A 21,685-nucleotide genomic window follows, 5' to 3' on the forward strand; every position below is an offset into this window, starting at 1 on the left:
CTCAACATCATAGTTGGGCAAAACCATAAAATGACAAGACATAAAAATGGTGTTTCCATCTCAAAGAAAGGTTTCCAAACGGATACTTAAGACCCTTAACAAGTTTTACCACACAGCGAGGCGGGCTCATTAAGTGACCTGGTTCTTGGCAAGGGTTCCTTCGTCGTAAAAAAAAAAAAAAGACACTTAGCATCAAAAGGTTTTAGTGATCAATTGGAGTGCCTGCTTTGAAAATGACATCCAAATTCCAACAAGATCTTTCTTGAAGAGATTTTCCTAAGTGCACGGGCTGTGGTGCTCTCAACCAACAAAAACAATTACTCTATTCATGGATCCAATATGGAACAACTAAATACATGGGAGAGTCATTTCAAAGCCCGCAATTTCGAAGCTGGGTATACTCTCCGGTGGGCATGAGGGAACTCAAGGGTTTTACGGACCGGAGGTCAGCCAATGTGCGGGAGGGAACTCAAGGGTTTTACCAACCGGAGGTCAGCCAATGTGTGGTCGGTGATTGAGGGGTGAGTGTGTGTGTGTGTGTGTGGAGTTTCCCTTGAATTATAAAAAAAAAATACATGGGAGAGCAAGATTTATTCAGATCCAGAACAACCACAAATTTCAAAACCTCTATCCTGGATCCTACCCATATGCATCGCAATTGCAAACCCTAATCATGTTTACGAAAGATCACAACCAAACAGGATCAAGGCCTAATCAAGTTTGTGTTAACAATTAAAAGTGCCAAATGAATTTCCAGATAAAAGAAAGTAAAAGAGAAAAAGAGGGAGAATTAAAAGAAAAGAGTAAGGGCAAAAAAGTATAAGAAGATATCTTCCACTTTATTTAAAAAATATCTTCCTTTGTAGGGTCTAGGGTTTGCATACCCGCCCCGGCGCCCACTCTGCTGAGATTGGTTTTCCGGCTGCCGGAAAATGGTTTCCGAGGGAATTGAGAACGGGATGACCCCGCAGATCGTTTTCCAAGACGACGGTGCCCCGGCATTCAACTCAGGTCGGAAAACCACCCCCGTGGGTGGTTTCGTCGACCAGAAGCTGTTTTCCGACGACCGCGGCCGGTACTTCCGCGGGCAGGGAGAATTCCGGCGCGGCCTCTTCTGCTCGGAGGAGGGCGAGCGGCGAAACGGCGACGTCTCCGGTGGCCAGGAGGTTTGCCGGGGTCGGCAGTGGCGCCCGAGGGACGGGTCGGACGGCGATGACGACGACGACGATGACGAAGAGGAGGACGATGACGACGATGACGAGGACGGAGACAGGGAGGTGCAGGGTTTGGTGAACGCGAAGGGCGGGCGTGAGCCGATGATCGCCGGAGGAGCGGCCGGAAGCGATGCCGTTAAGGAGAACAATAGCAACGACAATAAAAACAACGGCTACAACAATAGTAATGGCGGTAGCGGTAGTAATAACACCAATAGCGGTGGTAGTGTGAAGAGTGGATTGGAGGTCCGTGAGGGGAATTTGGAGAGGGAGAATGGAGGGAACAAGGGAAATTCCGAGAAACTGCATCCTTCCTTTGGTATGCTTTTCTTTGTCGATCTTCTTCGGTTCAGTATTTTGGGAGTATGATTTTGGTATGATTGATATTGTTTTTTGGATGGATTTTGTTGTTGGATTAATGAGAAAATTGTAACGGATCACCTTTTTCTTTTGATTTGTAGTATTCAGAGGCATGTGTTTTTTCTCTGTGGGTTGATGGCTTTTCTTTGCTTCATAAAGCATTGTTGGTGTTAGTGTTTGATGCGCGGAATTGTCATATTTTGCTTGTTGATTTGTTGGTTTAGGTGTTTGATGTGTTTGTGGCACTTTTAGTCTGAATAGTGTATTTTCTTTCGACATGTATGATCGAATCGACAGGAAAAAGTGGCTAGCCAAGTGCAATTAAATGCCGAACCTGCGTGATTGATTCAGAGAGTCTAGTGATTCTATTTTCTCGCGTTGCGTCTCTTTTGCGGATATGTCACTAGGGAGCTTTCTCATCTTTTTTCTCTGGAGATGGTTATGTGAAGAAATGTTGGACCATGTTCAAGGAGACTGGTTTAGAATTTTGCATAGCAAAGTTCGCCCTTAGGGCATCTAAAGTGTCTTCATGGTGGAGACTAATGGCCGGGACGAAGCAAGAAGATCTTTTCTATTACAATGGTTAAGTATGTCGTATTCGAAGAGGCAATGCTGCAAATATAAAGTGGTCTCCCATTGTGTGGCCTTTATGAATAGTCCCAAAAGAACTTATGTGAGCTATTTTCACACAACAATGGTTGTTGGGTTGGACTTGTTAACATTTTCTTATTCCCTTCCATGTTGATCATGTCTTTTTGTTCAGTGGTTTTGAATAAGTACCTCCTGGTGCCTTGGGTAAGGGGTTCTATTACCTGTTATACTGTTCAGTTTCTTCTTCTTGATGGTATACGTTAGGTCAAAAGTACGATACGAATGTTTCCTGGTGGCTTAATAAAGGGATTCGACTCTGTTGCATTTACAGTTTCTTGTTTTCAGCAGGGAGACATGCACACACGCTCACACACTCACAGTACCACCATTGCAGGTTTCCATCTTCACTGGAGAGGAAACTGGTTAAGATTGTTGTGTATATGGCTCTATCTCTCAAAGGAACCTGGCCTGGATAGGTATCTACAGCAATTTACCCAAAAGGAAAAAAGTCATGATATTAGAATAGGGCCATAAATGTATGAACTGTGAGTGTTAGATGGGGGCTATGGTTGGTAAGATGGGATTGATTGGGGCGGGGGGGGGGGCGTGTTGGTGGGAGAGGGAAGGTTGCTCTTTTAAGAATAGAGAATATGTTAATCTTCTTCCTCTTATATGTTTTGCTTGCATTTGTGGTTTATGTAGTTGACTAATTAATTGCCTATTTGTTGTTTTCATTCCACTGTGTATGCTTACACATTCATTTTATTTTGATATATTAGGCATCAGCAGGGGTTGGTTGGTTAAGGATCCTAATGTTCTCTCTACAAGCAATGCTAGAGGAAGTTTGAATGAATGCCAATCAAGTAGACTTGATGATTGTAGTTCAGCACGCTATGAGAATGCAATTACAGTTGCAGAACCCAATAGTTACTATCCACATATCTTACAAGGATCTAGTTCCTCCGTAACACACAAGGAAACAGGAGGGGAGAATGGTTGTGGATTTGGTGGAAGAAAAGATGCTCCTTTGCCGAGTGAACCAAGAGATTCTCTTAGGATTATTCTTTCTGATCCAATCACGTAAGTCTGGAATGATCCTCTGTGTTTGTTTTAAGAGTAATGGTTAATGTTTTTTTTGTCTCCGCTAATCGATCTCAGGGTTCTCATGACTTTTAGCTTAACTTTTTGAAGGGATTTAATGACCAGCTTTAAGCAGTGATTTATTTATCTTCACATTTTCAATTTTGATGTAATATTCATGTTGTTCTTGTGTTGATTGATGACACAGTGGCTGTCATATATGTCTCCATACAGGTTAAAGTTTTTTTTTCCTTTAAAAAATGTCAGCTTTTGATGCAGAATGTTGTGAAATTGATGGTTTTTGTTAAAATGTTGTGCACACTTCTCTTGCTCTCTAGATGTCAAACTACCTGGGATTTTAGAAAGGAAAATGTTTTAAAATATGTGATTACCTCATATTTCGATATCTGGTCTTTGGATGCATGATCCAGATACAAGTTTTTGGAGGTCTGCATGCAGCATCTGATTAACTGCTTAAGACACTTTCTCTGGAAGGCAGCATTATACCCTGATGAAGTTCAGCCAAAATTCATATCTTTTTGTGTCAGTTTGGAAATTGGTTATGGTTGGAGGCCCCAAAAGAAGGTTTTATATTTTATTTGTTTTTTTATTTCATGCATAAAGGTTTTTTTTCTCCTTTGTGCTCATGAGCATAGTTAGCAAAAAAGTTGTAGCTTCCTACCACTTTTCTGGCTTATCTCCGGTTAGGGATGTCAACGGGTAGGATTCGGGTCAGATTCAGATGAAAAAAAATAAAACCAAATCCGGCTAGTCTAAAACCCTATATTTGCACTTAATCGGATTCGGATTTCAATGAAAAACTAATATGGAATTGGACTGATCGGATTCGGATCCGAGTCGTATATTGGGCTATGTCCGACCTGTTGACATCCCTACCGCCAGCCTATCATATTTAAACTACTGAACAAATAAAAACCAGTCAATTTGCATTTAATTCGATTGGAGATAGAGTTAAATACAACTAATGAGTAGGTCCAAACTCCAAAGCTATGCAGTCAAAAGCGCTAGGCGGTGCTTGGTGGGTGGACCTCTAAAAAGACTAGTCGGTACCTTAATTAAAAAAATAAAAAAATAAAAAATATGCAAATGAACTGCCAAAATTAGTAACAAACATGTATACAATGTAAAATCAATCAACAATAAGCAAATGATAAAAAAAAAATGTCGAACATTACGAAACCTGCCCAAATATTAAAAACAAATGAATAAGCAAAGCAAACAACTACCAACAAATGTCAAATAATTTCAAAATACTCTAAATTCTTGAAATAAAGTGTTAAAACTAACAACAAACATGTATCCAACATAAAATTAATCCACAAAAAATGCACGAAACATAAGATATTGCTATCGTCAAACATAGTAAACATGTTATATAATTTAAACATAATATCAAGTCTTAAAGATATTAAAATAACACCCACATCGTTGATGCTCCATCAATAAATCTAAAATATAAGACAACCAATTAACCTTCAAAAAAAATATACATATGTATATTCATTCAATGTCACATCCACACACATAACATACATAACAAATTAATTAAAAAAGAAAAGCAACAAATGCACATAACTTAAGTAAACCTAAAAGTCAAGTCCAACACAGAGTCACAAAATCAACAACAACAAAAAATAGGGACAAAGCAATTACAACGTTTACTGAACTATGGAGCACCAACAAAAAATATGGAGAGAAGAGGAAGAGGTAGAGGAAGGGGGGAGGGAGAAAGAGAGAGAAAAGAAGAAGAGGGAGGGAGAGAAAAGAAGAAGAAGAGGCAGAGGAAGGGAGAGAAAAGAAGAAGAGGCAGATGAAGGGGGAGAGAGAAAGAGAGAGAGAGGAGGAGGAGAAGAAGAAAAAGAGGCAGACGAGGGGGGAGAGAGAAAGAGAAACAAAGAGAAGAAGAAGAAGAAGAGACAGAGGAAGGGGGGAGAGAGAAAGAGAAACAAAGAGAAGAAGGAGAAGAGGCGGAAGAAGAAGAATAAGAAGGGGGAGAGAGATAGAGAAACAAAGAGAAGAAGAAGAAGAAGGAAAAGAGGCGGAGGAAGGAGGAGAGAAGAAGAGGAAGAGGAAGAGGAAGAGGAAGAGAGAGAATAAGAAGACGAAGAGGCGGAGGAATGGAGAGAGAAAAATAAGATGGAGGAGAAGTACCTGGAGGCGGAGGACGACGACATCGGGCAAGAGAGAGAGAGAGAGTTTAGAACCCTTCCCCGTGTTATCATAAAAATTTTTAAAAAAATTATTGTAGTGCCCTCACGCCTAGGCGAGGGAAGTTTAGGCGCCGACTAGGCACCGCCTAGTTGGCAAAAATGGTACCCCAGTTTTGAAAACCTAGAAATCTGACCGATTCCTAGGTTTCCTGATGCCTAGCCCGACTAGGCGCCTAGGAGGAGAGAAGAAGAAGAAGAGGAAGAGGAAGAGGAAGAGGAAGAGGAAGAGAGAGAATAAGAAGACGAAGAGGCGGAGGAATGGAGAGAGAAAAATAAGATGGGAGGAGAAGTACCTGGAGGCGGAGGACGACGACATCGGGCAAGAGAGAGAGAGAGTTTAGAACCCTTCCCCGTGTTATCATAAAAATTTAAAAAAAATTTATTGTAGTGCCCTCACGCCTAGGCGAGGGAAGTTTAGGCGTCGACTAGGCACCGCCTAGTTGGCAAAAATGGTACCCCAATTTTGGAAACCTAGAAATCTGACCGATTCCTAGGTTTCCTGACGCCTAGCCCGACTAGGCGCCTAGTCGGTGCTTTCGACTACATAGCTCCAAAGAAACTTTAAGTTGATGGAACTTCATTATCCTCCAAATAGTTGAATTACTGGAGAGTCATGAGCTGTTTAGAATAAATGGATATGGTAATTTTACCCTTTTGTATTTGCTATTGGTTGTCCATCTTCTTCTACAGGAGTAACCTCGTCACTCGATATGTTTCTTTTGGTGAATCTGAAAAGACGTCATTCACGACTGGGCTTGGATCTCAGGATCCAAACCCAATTCGGTTTTATTTAAATACATGCTCATTAATGGCATACTGTAATTTTAACATGTTATGTAATGGGTATTTTCGTACCCTAATAACTGTACCAATATATACTTAATGGGAAGCAATACCGCACACCCTAATTGGGTTCTTCTGCAGCCATCAGAGTCTCTCTCTCCTCTCTATGCCTCATCTTGTGTTTGAATGGTAGAATACCATTTTCTAACATGGTATCAGAGCTGAAGATCCATTTCTGAAGATCATATCCCTCTTATGAGCCTCACCAACATTTTCTTCCAAGGTATTTCTCAAATCTGATCTTACCTCTTCTTCTATTTTCTTTTCTCTTTCTGAATCCTTTTAAGCCAATGTATTTTCCTATTTCTAAAATCTGCATCAGATCTCTCTCTTTATTCTTCTTATTCTTCTTTTCACTTAACATTTTCTTATAATCACGCAAGATCAAATTTGATCTTTTGTGTGATTTCATAAGTTGATATCACGTCCATATTGTTCCTCTTCACTTTCTTTAGATTAAAATCAGACCAGATTCAGATCTGAGTAAAATATCAGATCTGTTTTTGATTAGTTAGTTTTATCTCTTTCTTTTCGAATTCCTTTTCTTCTAGTCTTCTTTGCATTTAAAAAAAAAACACGTTACATTCAAATAACATGTTTTTTATTGACTGATCTTTATTCAGAGCAGTTTACTGCATAGCCTAGGTTTCTGTCTCGGGTTCGTAGATAAAAAAAAGCAGCCGAGTTCTTTGAAATTAAAATATCAGTTCTTACTTTTATTTCTGAATTTTATTTGTTGGCTTTAAAGTGAACCTTCTGGTCTTTTACTCCTTGTTCTGCTCCTCTCTTGTTTCTAATTCTATCTTGTTTTCGCCTTCAATCGACTATGGATTCTTTTTCTTCTTCTCAATCTGGCCTTTCTTCCAACTTCCTTAGCCAACTTGTATATGAGAAACTGAACAATTCTAATTTTCTAACCTGGAAGAGACAAATCATCCCATTCATAAGAAATCAGGATCTTTCTAAACATCTGGATGACTCTGTTCCTGTTCCTCCAGAGTTCATATCACAAGATGGCAAGAATGAAGAGGGTGACACTTCTATTACTTTTGTTAGAAATCAAGAGTAGATGTCCTGGATGAAGCGAGATCAGGCTTTGGTTGCCTACATCACTTTCACCTTGTCACAGGAGGTGCTTGTGGCAATCCCAGATGACTGCTCAACTATGTAGTTATGGCGTCGTCTTGTTCAGACGTATTCTCAGGCTAGAGTTTTATTTTTAAAGAAAGAGTTTCGAATGCTGAGAAATGACTGTCATGGAGTACTTAAACAAAATGAAAACTATCACAGATCAGTTGGCCGTCGTGGGTTGCGCGGTCAGTGACAAAGATATGGTGCAACAAACTTTGAGCGGGCTGGGACCCAATTATCATATGATGGTTACTTCCTTATTATGTTTGCCAGACTTACCTACATTTGAATATCTTTGTGCTAAGCTCTTATAGTATGAGATGACTTTGAAGGGATTCTCTGAAGGTATTCACACTCCCATTGGAGCACAAGACGTTTTTGCCACAGGAGTTACCTATGGTCGAGGACGTGGCAGGTATGAATCTCGGGAAATGGGAGGTCAAGAGAGGAATGGTTAAGAAACTCGTGGAATATTACTGACACCCAGTATGCCTTCTAATTTGCAGAGGCAAAGCCCAATACCTACTTGCTTTCTATGCAACAAAAAGAGACACATCAAAGCCAATTACTGGTTTAACCTTTAAAATAGAGGAAATCAATCAAAGACAAGACATGAAACATATACATTGAAGAATAGTGGAGAAGTCAAAGAGTTGTTATTATATGTCTTGGCTTAATTGACTTTCAAAGAGAATGATTAAGGCACTTGGTATATTGATTCTGGTGCAGCCACTCATGTCACCGGTGATGCTGGTAAGCTCCTAAATCTTGTTCCTTATGTTGGTAGAAATAGTATAGTCACTAGAGATGGGTCTCACCACCATATTTCACACATTGGAAACTCTGTAATTCCTATGTCCAACTCTTCTCTTGCTCTTTCAAATGTCATTCATGCTCCTAACATCAAGAAAAATATTGTTTCTGTCTTTAAACTTGTAGATGACATTAATGTTTCAGTTGAGTTTACTTCTTTTTTTGTTCGTGTCAGGGACCTTCACACGAGAAAAACGTTCGCTGAAGGAAAATGACAAGGGAATATCTACGTGTTCCAAGAGAATCCTTCCACTCGTGTTCGACCTGTTGATTCCACCTTGAAGCTTACATCACTACCTTCTTCAGTTCCTCTTGAGAGTGTTTTTAGTCTTTCTGAATGTATTGAACCGAATCTTTGGCATGGTCGTCTGAGTCATTATAGTAGTCATTTTATTGATAAGCTTGTTTCAAGCAGTCTTATTCCCAAGTTAAGTCTAAATTTAAGTGTCGATAATAAAAAATGTTCTAGTTTTCTTCAGTGTAAGAGTCATGTTATTCCATTTCATTCCATTAATAAAATAACTTCAACACCATTTGAAATTATATGTTCTGATGTTTGGGATCCGGCTCCAGTTCCTTCCATGTCTGGCACTAGATATTATCTCATTTTTGTTGATAGCTATTCTCGATATATATGGATCTTTTTTATGAAATATAAATCTGAAACCTTCAAGTTATTTCAGAATTTTCATTCTTTTGTTCAAAATCAATTCTCTGAGAATATTATTTGTTTTCAATGTGATGGAGGGGGGTGAATTCTCTTTAAATGACTTTATTAATTTTCTCTGGACAAATGGAATAAGTAGGCAGGTGTCTTGTCCTCATACACCTAAACAAAATGAGATTGCTGAACGAAAGCATCACCATATTGTCGAGAGTGCAATGAACATGATGCATGATAGTAACCTTCCAGTTACCTTCTGGGCAGAGGCTTTTCATTCAGCGGTCTATGTCATAAATCGATTGCCCATGAACATCTTGGAAAACAAATCACCCTATTTCTCTTTGCATGGTGTGCATCCAAATTATCACGATTTGCGTGTATTCAGGTGTGTATGTTATGTTCATGTTGACAGTTCAATGCGGCACAAGTTTCAGGATAAGACCTTAAAGTGCAGAAGCAAGTGTATCAAAATATCCAGAAATGTTGTATTTGATTAATCAAATTTTGATCATACTGCTAACACTTCTCTTGGAATTGAAGTTTATCACCCTTGGTTGAACTCAGATCTCTTTCTAGTATTGATGATGTTTGTTCTTCAGAATGTAATCAAAGAGATGAGGAAAATGTGTCTACTGTTGCACAAAGGACTCAAGAAAGTGTGATTTCTGAACCACTATTGGCCCCTGAAAGGTATGAAGGCATTGCTTACTCTCGACGTGAGAAGGAGATACTCCCCAGCTCTAATCAGGAGCTGAATTCTCCTTTTGTTTCTATTCCATCCCCTGTTCACAAAACGTCTACCCGGCCTTGACATCCTATTGATAGGTGGGTTAGTTATGAGAACTTCACGATGGATTTTTAACTCATCTTAACCTCTTTAGGTAAGGAAGATCAACCCACAACATTTTATCAGACAATAAATTTTAAGAGATGGATTGAAGCTATGAATGAAGAAATAGAGGCTCTTCATGAATGTGATACTTGGGGTATTGTCCCCAGACCGCACAATCGAAATGTGGTTGGGTCAAAGTGGGTGTATAAGATAAAGTATAAGCCGGATGGTACTATTGAGCGATACAAGGCTAGACTGGTTGTCAAGGGCTTTACATAGGAACAAGAACAAGACTATGATGAGACCTTCAATCCGGTCGAAAAAATGGGCACTATTCGAATCATACTATCAATGGTTGTTGAGCACCAATGGACTTTCAGTCAACTAGATGTGAAAAATGCATTTCTACATGGAACTCTGAAGGAGGAAGTATACATGGAGCAACCCACTGGGTATGCAGAAGGAAACTCCAAAGAATACATGTGCAGGTTAAAGAGAGCTATATATGGTTTGAAGTAGGCATCTCGATCTTGGTTTGATAGTTTCTCTCTTGAAGTAGAAAAATATGGTTTTAGTTGGTCTCTTCTTGATCATTCTCTTTTCATATTCAAATACAAATATATAGTTACTCTGTTATTGATATATGTAGATGACATTAGCCTTACGGGTAACTCTAATGAACATATTGAATAGGTTAAAGAACTCTTGAACCATAGATTCAAGATGAACGATATTGGAATAAAACCAATGTCCGCACTTGTGGAGGGGTGACAACCAATTTTCCTATAACGGTTGGGTTACATCAAGGATCTGCATTAAGCCCTTTCCTATTTGCTATAGTGATGGATGAGCTTACGAGATCAATTCAAGAAAATGTGCCGTAGTGTATGTTGTTTGTTGATGATATTGTTTTGATTGATGAGTCTAGAGCTGGGGTTAATGCTAAGTTAGAATTGTGGAGACAGACATTGGAAGCAAAATGTTTTAAGTTGAGTAAGAGTAAGACAAAATATATGGAATGTCGGTTTAGTAAGCAACGAAGTAGTGATGGGAGTGTAGTGAAGCTTGGTGAGCAAGAAATACCGGTGGATGACTGTTTCAAATATTTGGGATCTATCATTCAAAAGTATGGAGAAATTGATGGATATGTAAATCATAGGATAAAGGTTGAGTGGATGAAATGAAAAGTGCAACTGGAGTGTTGTGCGATCGTAGAATGCAATTGCGGTTAAGGAAAAATTTTATAGGACGACAATTAGGCCCGCTTTACTATATGGTACGGAATGTTGGGCTGCCAAGAGACATCATATTCAAAAAATGAGTGTAGCTGAGATGCGTATGCTTAGATGGATGTGTGAAAATACAATAAAAGATAAGATTCGAAACGAGGAGATACATAAGAAGGTAGGCGTTGCATCCATTGAAAATAAGATGAGAGAGAATCGTTTACGGTGGTTTGAACATATTCGACAAAGGCCTAATGATGCTCCAGTTAGAAGGATGGAGAAATGAGAAAATATAATAGTTAAAAGAGGTCGGGGTAGGCCTAAGAAGACTTGGATGGAGATGATAGAAAAGGATATGAATGCTTTGAACCTCACCGAGGACATGACATTGGATAAAAATGATTGGAGGAGAATGATTCATGTGGAAGACCCAGAATGATTTTCTTTTTTGGTTCATATCGCCGGCCCCAATTGTTTTGGGATGAAGGCGTAGTTGTTGTTGTTATTGTTATTGTAGAAGTTGACAGGACTACTGAAGGCATGACACTTACCCAACATAAGTATACCATTGATGTTCTTAGCAAGGCAGGTATGACAGATTGCAAGCCTCTAAGCACACCTAGTGTACTTCATCAGAAACTCAGTTCCCAAGATGGAGATTTGTATGAGGACCCTATAGGATATCGCAGGATAGTAGGAATGCTTCAGTATCTTACCTTCACTCGGCCTGATATTGTCTATTCTGTCAATCAGGTATCTCAGTTCATGCATGAGCCACATATTGGGCATATAGAAGTTGTTAAATGCATTTTTCGATATTTGAAGGGAACCATTGGAGATGGTCTTCTGGACAGAAAGAGTATGCATGGCCATCACATGCATGAACTTCTTACTTACATGGATGTAGATTGGGCAGGAGATCCAGATGAGCGTAGGTCAGTCTCAGGATACTGTGTTTTCATTGGCCTAAATTTTGTCTCCTGAAGCAGTAGGAAACAAAAGGCCATAGCCAAGTCGAGCACAGAAGTTGAATATAGATCAATGGTAGTTGCTACAGCCGAAGTAACATGGATTAGACACCTGTTGATAGAAATAGAAGAATCAATTTCTAAATGCATTCTCGTGTGACAATCAAAGTGCCATCAACATGTCATTTAATCCTATCTACCAGAGTCGTGCCAAGCATATTGAAATTGATCAACATTTTGTAAGACAGAAGGTTGAAGAGAAGGAAATTGAACCAGAATTCGTTCGGACTGTTGATCAAGTTGATGACTTGTTTACAAAAGGGCTTATCAAAGACATAGTTTGGATGTTAAAAGTCAAGTTTTTTATGGTTCAAAACCATGTACAACTTGAGAGAGGGTGAAAAGACGTCATTCACGACTGGGCTTGGATCTCAGGATCCAGACCCAATTCGGTTTTATTTAAACACTTGCTCATTAATGGCATACTGTAATTTTGACCTGTTATGTAATGGGTATTTTTGTACCCTAATAATTGTACCAGTATATACTTGATGGGAAGCAATACCGCAGACCCTAATTGGGTTCTTCTACCACCATCAAGGTCTCTCTCTCCTCTCTATGCCTCATCTTGTGTTTGAATGGTAGAATACCATTTTCTAACAGAATCTTCCTTTTTGAATTTGTTAAAAAGGAGAATAATGGACTATAATCTTTCATATGAATCAAGCTTGTTTATGTGAATCTTAATATTCCAAACATATGTTTTGCTTCATATTTTGTTGTCTTATGATTTGGTCAGCACTCGACACATTCGAATTAGATATTAGATGCCCTTTGCTGCAACATTTGCTCTCTTGTCTCATCTTATCCTAGGCCCCTAGCTTAGTCTTTGATGGTGTAGAGCAAGAAATAGAGTCAGAGATATCTTTACCATTAAATTTATGTTCTGACCTCTTTCTCCTGCTGCTGTCTTGATTTTATCTTCTTTTTCCTCATTTCAGCTTAATCTTTGAAGATTTATGTCCTTGATTTGTTGCAGTTTGTTATTTGCCCTTTTTAAAGGTCTTCTCATTCCCATCGTTTGGCAGCACTGTCACACTGCTATATTATTTTGCTTCTCTCTCTCTCTCTCCCCCTTTTTGGTGTTGATTGAGAGAACTTTTGGTTCAATTCTTGCGACAAGGGAATGTTTTCATTAGTGAAACATGTAAATCCACTGGAAAATAAAAAATACACGTCCTACAAAATGTTGCTATCTGCTCCAATAACGAGTCATTGGTTTAACTGAATAACTAAATAAAATAGGTGGATCTTTCTCTTCGTCTGGATCTTCTCAATTGGATATTTCTTATATGGATCATACACATTCCAGTTGACCGACTTAACTGTAATTGTTTTGTTAGCAACAGAAATGATAGCATCATAGGTAGATCTTGACATGATAAAGAAATCCCAGTTTAGTTGATTGAGGTAACTGATATTAGCACCCCAGTTTAGTTCACAGAGGTAACTGATATTAGCACCGGCTTGATTCAAACATTGGCTATGTTCTCCATTGATCAGAAATGAACACCGAGTGCATGTTATTTTATTACTTCACATAATGATTATTGTAGTGTGGTGATTAAGCAACTTAAACTTCATGGTCTTGATCACACATTTATTAAGTATAATCATATGTGTGATAAATATTTGTAAACTTCTTGAAGATTGATACTTAAATTTTAGATGCATTTGAATCAATTATTGGTATAAAAAGTTAGACTCGTGACTTCTGTTATGGTTTCTTATAGAGGTGCTCTGATGGACGATGCAATGATACTAGCTTGTGGTCATTCATTTGGAAGTGTTGGCATACAACAGGTTCTTAGAATGGTGAGCTACTGAGGTGCTTGTGTTGCTTTTAGCTTGTTGTCATGTTTTCCAGTGGTTGAGATCATTGCTCTTATATTTGTGCAGATGAGCTGAAATTTGGACTCTACAACATCCATTCCCTTTTATTGTTGCAACAAAGATCTATTTAGTCACAGCCATTTTGTTGCTATTAGCATGTAGACATCTCGTTATTTGTATGTGGTGTTTGTGCCCCAACTTTTGAGGCTTATGCTTCATTTCATGAGAAGTAGTCACATAGGTACAGGTGGGGGTATGGTGCAAGTGCGGGTGCGGCACAGTCATTTCTACTAAAAGTATGGGTATTGGGGTACGGCTACACACACACACACACACACACACACACACACACACACACACACACACATATATATATATATATATAGGTACTAATGAAGGTACAAAATTGTTGAGCTAGAAATCATAAATGTAAGCTCTATTGGCTCAATCTGACCACATAGATGTGTTCAACATAGTTTGTTTACTAAAGATTAGGCCTTGGATTGTGTCTTTTCAATACAAAAATATGATTTTTTGAGTTGTGAAATTTTGGTACATTGTGGGCCATTGATTTTTGAAGCCCTTGAAAAACTTGCTTATATGTTACAATCACATGATTCAAAACTCATTTCCTGCTAAAAAAACATTGTATATCACATTCATAAGGAAGTTGACCCACAGACTCGCGAGTCAAGGGCCATCTGATCTGAATCCGAGTCACGAGTTTGCCAACTATGGTTTTTTGAAATGTGAAAAATCAGTGTCTCATAATCCATTTAAAACTTTACTAACAAAGTATTGTGGGTCATTGATTTTTAGTGCTATAAAAAACACATTCATAATCCAAAACATGTCGCTCACTAAATGAATGATAAAAATCCAATATGTAAAGTCCGTTCGATGAAAAACTCTATCGTTATAGAAGGAATACCGTCGATTATCATTGCTTGTAGATTTTGGACCTTCCTTTGGTTGGATGGTCTCCCTTCCCTATATATATAATGTGTGCATGTGCCTATGCATGCATTGTATGTAGGGATGCACAACGAGCCGAGCTAGCTCGGGCTCGACTTGAGCTCGTCCGTAAATATAAATGAGCCGAGCTTGAACACGAGTCCAGGCTCGGTGTGCATAAATGAGCTGAGCCTGATGAAGCTGCTAAACTCGGCTGGGCTCGAAAAGCTCGTGTTAATGTATGTATATAATATATTTGCAAAAATAATCAACACGCTATTGTTATCTTAATGGCTAGGGCACTCACCTTTTCTTCAACAAGTGCGGAGTTCAAATACTGCAGTGTTACACTTTTTTTTTCTGCATGATAATCTATGGAATTTTTCTTATTTATAAATTTTTCTAGGCTGTTGTAATCAAAACAAAATATCTAATGTAGTGGCGTGTTGTTTGTGCAATGATTGGAGAGATCAGGGATCGAATCCCAGCTTATCAAATACTGTTTACAATTTACTTTTTGGAATATATACTGTTTAAGCTTGGCTTGGCTCGAGCTCGGAACCGAGCCAAGCCTGGACAGTACCATTGAAGCTCGGCTCTGGGCTCGAGCCGAGCTTGAACATAGTTATTTTGAAACGAGTCGAGTTTGAACAGCCCAGGCTCACCTCGTGTGCGTCCCTAATTGTGTGTGTATGTGAATCTAAGATCATACTTGTATGGATAAAAACAACCATTTGTGCACCTTAAAACGGATGAAAACAGATAGCAAGTTTAGCAACGTAAAATTGTTGGTTCAACATCTGAAGATTTCAATGAGCAAGCTGTTACAGTAAAAAGTTGTGTAGAGTTGGAGAAAATCATGACAATCACATGGCCGAAATGACTAATGAGGTTGTCATGCAATGTATGTTTTAATGGTTACTGGTTTTCCATCTTGAGGAGAAGTCATTAGAGCCATGATTTTTCCAGGGCCCATTGGAATTAGGGTTCTACAATAAGCAATCTGACATATCTTGGGATTCTTCAAGGTACTAACTTGGCAACCACCAGAATCTTCCAAAGGTTAGTATTCTTATGAACCTATGATTATGTGCCATCTTTTCCAAAATAAAAAACCCGTTCTTGCTCTGGCATACTCTGCTCGGGTTTGCTACCTAACAACCCCATCGCTCATATCAGTTATAATCTAGGTTCCTACCGTTTTTACCTGTAGGTACAACCAAATTGAGGGTTGTTAGAATCTTGGAATTGTGGACATTGTGCCTAGTATGAAACTGAAAAGCTTTTGTTTGAATCCTGGACCATATGAACACAAGCATTCTTGGAGTACTCCATCTCCTGATTCCAGACAGGTCAATTTTTGGATAAAGAAAAAATGTTTCTGGCTTAATAAACAGGGGATTGGTAGTTACTCTTGATAATATGGATTGGTAAATTGTGTGTGTGTGTGTGTGTGTTTGCAAGTGTGCACAAATATGTGTGTGATTTTCAGGTTAGGGTTGTCAGAAGTTTGATCATTATTTAGTCATGAAAAATGATTGGTCTATCTGCTAAAGCAAATTCAGTTTTGGGAGGCTCTGTGAATGTGGAAGAACTATTTCATTTTTGATAGCTTATGAGTAATTTGCTTGTGTGCATGTGTTTATGGACGACTATTAGACCCGCTTTACTGTATGGTACGGAATGTTGGGCTGCCAAAAGACATCATATTCAAAAAATGAGTGTAGCTGAGATGCGGATGCTTAGATGGATGTGTGGAAATACAATAAAAGATAAGATTCGGAACGAGGAGATACGTAAGAAGGTAGGTGTTGCACCCATTGAAAATAAGATGCTAGAGAATCATTTACGGTGGTTTGGACATATTCGGCGAAGGCCTAATGATGCTCCAGTTAGAAGGTTGGAGAAATGGGAAAATATATTAGTTAAAAGAGGTCGGGGTAGGCCTAGAAAGACTTGGATGGAGATGATAGGAAAGGATATGAATGCTTTGAACCTCACCGAGGACATGGCATTGGATAGAAATGATTGGAGGAAAAGGATTCATGTGGAAGACCCGAAATGAATTTCTTTTTTGGTTCATATCGCTGACCCCAATTGTTTTGGGATGAAGGCGTAGTTGTTGTTGTTGTTTGTTGTTGTATGAGTAATTTGCTTGTGTGCATGTGTTTATGTATATGTGTTGTTTGGGGCAGTGGCTAGTTAATGTAAATCATTTGTATATACTTCAAAGTTTCTAATAAATTAGTTGCCTATTGATCATTATAACGTTTATGTATTTGAGACCCTCAGAAAACTGTGTACATTAATATGTTGGAATCATAGAGTTATTTGCTTGGTTTTATGATTTTATCTGCCTAATAAATTCAGTTATGAGATGTGAACTAAAAGAAGCATTTGTACCATAATTTTGTCACATGCTAGTCATTCTGATTTTCTTTTGATAATCATTGGAATCACACCAGATTCTAAGCACTTCAACTGTTTTGTTATAATCCTAATTTAAATTGATGATTTGTTATTTTTCTACGCTTGTGCAGCAAACTTGCTATACTTGTGGACATGCAATTTCTGCTGATTCTGTGGCACCAAATCTTTGTAAGGACATGGAAGAACTCATGTTGCTTATGGTAGCACATGTAAAGACTGATACTATGCTAGTGTTAAACTGACTTGTCTCTGTCATCATGAGATTGGTTGGTAATTGTTTTTTTTATCCTGGGAATTTATGGTGCACTTCCTAGTTTTTTCTTGAATGCCTTTGTAATTTTCTCTGAAAAGATTTTTGTTAATTTGACGGTTGGATACATGAACACACATCTATTGGGATTGTTCTGACTTTTGATAGCTGGTAATCCATAGGAATATGTAATGTTAATAGCTGCTTGTGGATATGGAGTGGTCATATTTGATATGAGATTTTTTGTTTTTATTCTATTTTTCTAGTAGTGATGACAAAATGATATTTGCTGGAGATTGTTGGAAGATTGTATAATAAATACTAGGAACTTTTAAGTTCTTCAATGAAATTGTTGGTTACAAGCTTGAAGGCATTGTCAAGTCATCTGGAGTGAACCTAGACCGATATTCTTAGGATCAAGCATTTGGATTTTAACGATTTGGGATACCTTGGGGTAATGAGCACAAATTTTATGAAATGGTGATTGAATTTGAGGTCTTATATGTAAAGATAGAATGTTATAAATTTGTAAGAATGCCGTGAACACTTGCAGAGTGAGACTAAAGAGTAGACTGATAAGGTTTCCTTTTATAAACAAAGTATATGTGCGCCTATTTGAACTTGAATTTCAGGGTCACCAGTATTTCACATTTTATGAATCTCTTTATGATAAAAATTTACTTCTGCCTTGCACCCAATGCATTGTGTTATATTTAAGTTTGTGCAATTCTGCCTTTCTTATTTTTGTTTATAATTGTGCAGCACTTCGTACTACAGTCCTGGCCTTTTTACGTGAAGAAGAGTTGCAATCATCAAAAGCATCTAAAAGAAGAAGGGAAAGATTTGAACAGGTTTCTTTATTGTACTTGCAGGTCTTCAGATCCTAGTCATAAAATCTCATATTTTGAAAATATTGTTTTTAAAGGTTTTCTAGCTATGTGATAAAAAACACTGGGGCCAGCCCCCTAGAGGGCCTAGTCAGCACTTTGATGGGACTAATTGTCTATTAGAGATCCAAAAAGTATTTCTAAGAAAAAAAAGTTACACTAAAAGGTTAAAACTAATCGAAAGTATGTATTCGATATGGAATTTAACAGATAGAAGAAGAAAAATGCATGAAATGAAAAAACATGTCTCCATTTCGGTGTTACCAAATTCAAACCCCAAAACCTTTTGCATTTGTATTCTCAAACAATGTTATCATCAAATTAAAGTAACCTCGAGAAAAAGTATAAAACTTGATCCTTAACACTAAACTCGCTAGATATTGTAGTATACATAACAAAGATCACTTATGCACAGAATCACTAAACAATCATTCATGTAAATATATAATCAATAATAATATGATAGATCATCTAATATATAATGTCAATATAATAAAATATAGTTGCAGAAGAGAAAAAAAGATACACATACTACAAATGAGAATTAATAAAAAAAAGTTACCAAACAGGACTGTTACTAGTATCTACTACGAAGTCCAAAATCAGTGTGTCCAAGATATTTCAAGCACAAAAATGAAATACTGGAAAATGCAAGAATATTTTGGAAAGATATAATATAAAAAATGTTATAATAATATCATATTTTGCTATATTCCCAAGAATTTTAGTTTTTATAATTTTGTACATATCTTTGTGGTTTATCATTATTATTACTTTTTAAAATACCCAAGATATTTTACTATTTTCCTGTAAACATTTACATATAACAAATTTTCTGAAGGAAGACCCTGAGGTCATGTTAAGGCTTGGTGACTATGCTTTAGGTCAAACCCTTGGGCTATTCGTTTGAGTTCCCATTCATACTATTTTTTGTCAAAGTTCTCATTCCTTGAGAGTTATGCAGGAAAAAGGTATTTTTGGTGATCCATTTCCTGTGGATGGTTCAAGAGGCAGGGGTGTTATGTTTCCATTTGCTGTCAGTGACCGAGTCATTATCAAGGTTTAACAGTTGCCTAGTATAATTCTGTCTAGTTGTCTGTGAACATTTGAAAACAGTTTCTGGATAAATTTCTTCAGGGAAACAAGAGGACGCCACAACGGTTTGTTGGACGAGAGGCTATTGTAACAACACAATGCTTAAATGGGTGGTTAGTAAATTGTGAAAATTTACAATTTTGGCATATATTCGTGAATGTGCCCCTTGTATCTCAAGACTCAATTCCTCTAGTTTTTTAGCTTTTCTGTGGATTTTCCTATATCTCATTTGTCTTCCCTCCTAGAGTCGAGTTTTTGTTTATCTTTTAAAATTTGTCAAAACATGAATCTTGTTGAGATTACTGATTCATTGGATGTCATAAGTGTTAAACATCAATTATACAGCAAATGCTAGTGTGCAGTTCAATTTAGTAAGATACAGTCCTTTACTCGAACATATCAGTTTTCCAAATTGCAAACATGTGATGTGATAACAGCATTAAGTCTCCAGAATGCAGACATGTGAAAGATGATAAGAGTGTGTTGTAAGCAAGATGAGAGCGAAGTAATATTTCATCTCTTTAGTACCATTAGATGTTAGCTTGTCAAATGTCATTGCTGGTACCATGTTGAAAATGGAAGGAATAAAAAGCCACAAGTCTTGACATTGTAGGCTAAAAGAAATCCGAATGATATGTGATAACAGCATTAAGTCTCCAGAATGCAGACATGTGAAAGATGATAAGAGTGTGTTGTAAGCAAGATGAGAGTGAAGTAATATTTCATCACTATAGTACCATTGGATGTTTGCTTGTCAAATGTCATTGCTGGTACCATGTTGAAAATGGAAGCAACAAAAAGCCACAAGTCTTGACATTGTAGGCTAAAAGAAATCCGAATGATAGGATAATGGATGCATGCCAATTGATTGCTATGGCTGTTTCTTAGCCAAAGAATGGTGGATGTATGGTCTAAATTTCATGTTCATTTAGTGCTTTAATCTTTGAGGTTGTCCCTGGTATTCTCCATCCTTTACTTTGATAATAATAAGTTCTGATCGTCTTTTGTCACTTGTGTCATTATGCTTAATAGTACAAACTTAGTTTGTGATATGTTATGGCTGACTTTTTGTTACTTACCATCATATCAAGCCTCCTCCATCTTTCTTTTAAATATGATGGTGATCAAAATCATTGGCTAGTTCTAAGTTGAAATTACCTTTCTTCTGATTATTGTTAAAGAGCATTGCTCTTCATTCTTGATATTTTACTTGTTCATGTTACAGGTATGTAGTTAAGACACTTGATAATGCAGAGAGTGTCAAATTACAATATCGCTCATTGTCAAAGGTTGGGACTCATCCCCCCTCCAATGGCATGTCAGCCAAGTCTGTGGCCCCAAACTGGCTCTAATTGTATATAGTCTGAAACTGGTCAGCGGCATGATCATGTTGCGGCTCCTTGTACTTTCTTGTCCAGAGTTCATTTGCATCCTCAATTCTCGATGTTCTTACAGCGTATGTTGAGGTGTTACTGCAAGCTTGGGCAGAAGTTGCTTTGAAACGGGATACTTGTCAAACGAAGTACTATAAGCTATTTTAATCAGGAAGCAGGTACAAGTTCTACTTAGAATTGTTTTAAATGCCCACTCTGTTACCTGCTTCTGTAAATGTTAAATGGAGTCGCATGGGCTTTCTTTCCTTTGTTTTATTTGTACAAAGAATGATACGGTTACTTGGTGGAACAGTGTAAAATTTCTTGGTCAATTGAATTATCTATTGAAACTTTGAGGTTTACATTTTCTTTTTTTTGAATACTGTTTGTTTGGCTAAGGTGCTCCTTGTGCTGTTTTTATTAATTTTTTCTTGAAGATAAATTTGATCAAAGCATATTACCCTGACACCGGCAAGGTTTCTGCATACCTGGCTAGGTGGGTCAGCTCAAGGCATTCAAGTTTGAAGGACAAGAGTTCGATGCCTGGGGTGTGCATCTTTTGCTGCAAGTCTGAAACAGCAGGCTCTTTGGTAGGCGAGGGATGGTGGACCGAGGGGTTTTTAACTGCTTGGAGGTGGTGTAATTTTATGTGGAAGCTTGATCATGCTTGGCAATGAGTTGCAAGTCTTGTTGAGTTTTGGATTATGGTCTAAACAAAATTACTACACCTTATAATTAATATCATGAAGAAAGTTAAAATAGGAAATTATAAACTAACATTATTGGTTATTCTACATTTCTTTCTTAAAAAAGAAGCTGAAAAATGAAAATAAACAGATGGCTAAACTGA

At 37.8% G+C, this 21,685-nt stretch overlaps 1 protein-coding gene across 4 annotated transcripts; it reads left to right on the forward strand.

The window, feature by feature from the left end:
* Window positions 1-858: 858 nt before the first annotated feature.
* Window positions 859-21,195, forward strand: LOC149839140 (uncharacterized). Of its 4 annotated transcripts, none has more exons than XM_090002308.1 (8): window positions 859-1,533; window positions 2,945-3,245; window positions 13,747-13,828; window positions 17,341-17,398; window positions 18,243-18,331; window positions 19,332-19,427; window positions 19,505-19,575; window positions 20,688-21,195. In XM_090002308.1, exons 1-8 carry the CDS (start codon window positions 933-935, stop codon window positions 20,812-20,814), a joined length of 1,425 nt encoding a protein of 474 aa, XP_089858434.1. In that variant the 5' UTR covers window positions 859-932; the 3' UTR covers window positions 20,815-21,195. The 4 variants fall into 4 exon arrangements, with proteins under 4 accessions (XP_089858434.1, XP_089858435.1, XP_089858437.1 ...); XM_090002309.1 differs by having other exon boundaries at window positions 873-1,533; window positions 17,341-17,439; XM_090002311.1 differs by lacking the exons at window positions 19,332-19,427; window positions 19,505-19,575 and having other exon boundaries at window positions 873-1,533; window positions 17,341-17,439.
* The last annotated feature ends 490 nt before the right edge of the window (window positions 21,196-21,685 follow it).

This window comes from Nuphar pumila, chromosome 4 (genome assembly GCF_984573655.1).
Source record: "Nuphar pumila chromosome 4, dmNupPumi1.hap1.1, whole genome shotgun sequence".
Taxonomy (NCBI): domain Eukaryota; kingdom Viridiplantae; phylum Streptophyta; class Magnoliopsida; order Nymphaeales; family Nymphaeaceae; genus Nuphar; species Nuphar pumila.

Bases quoted from the DNA above. Each gene is read 5' to 3' on its own strand.
- LOC149839140 (XM_090002308.1), top strand. From the start codon at position 933: ATGGTTTCCGAGGGAATTGAGAACGGGATGACCCCGCAGATCGTTTTC. The intron at 13,829-17,340 runs GTGAGCTACTGA...ACGCTTGTGCAG, and splicing joins TACAACAGGTTCTTAGAATG to CAAACTTGCTATACTTGTGG. The intron at 18,332-19,331 runs GTTTCTTTATTG...AGAGTTATGCAG, and splicing joins GAAGGGAAAGATTTGAACAG to GAAAAAGGTATTTTTGGTGA.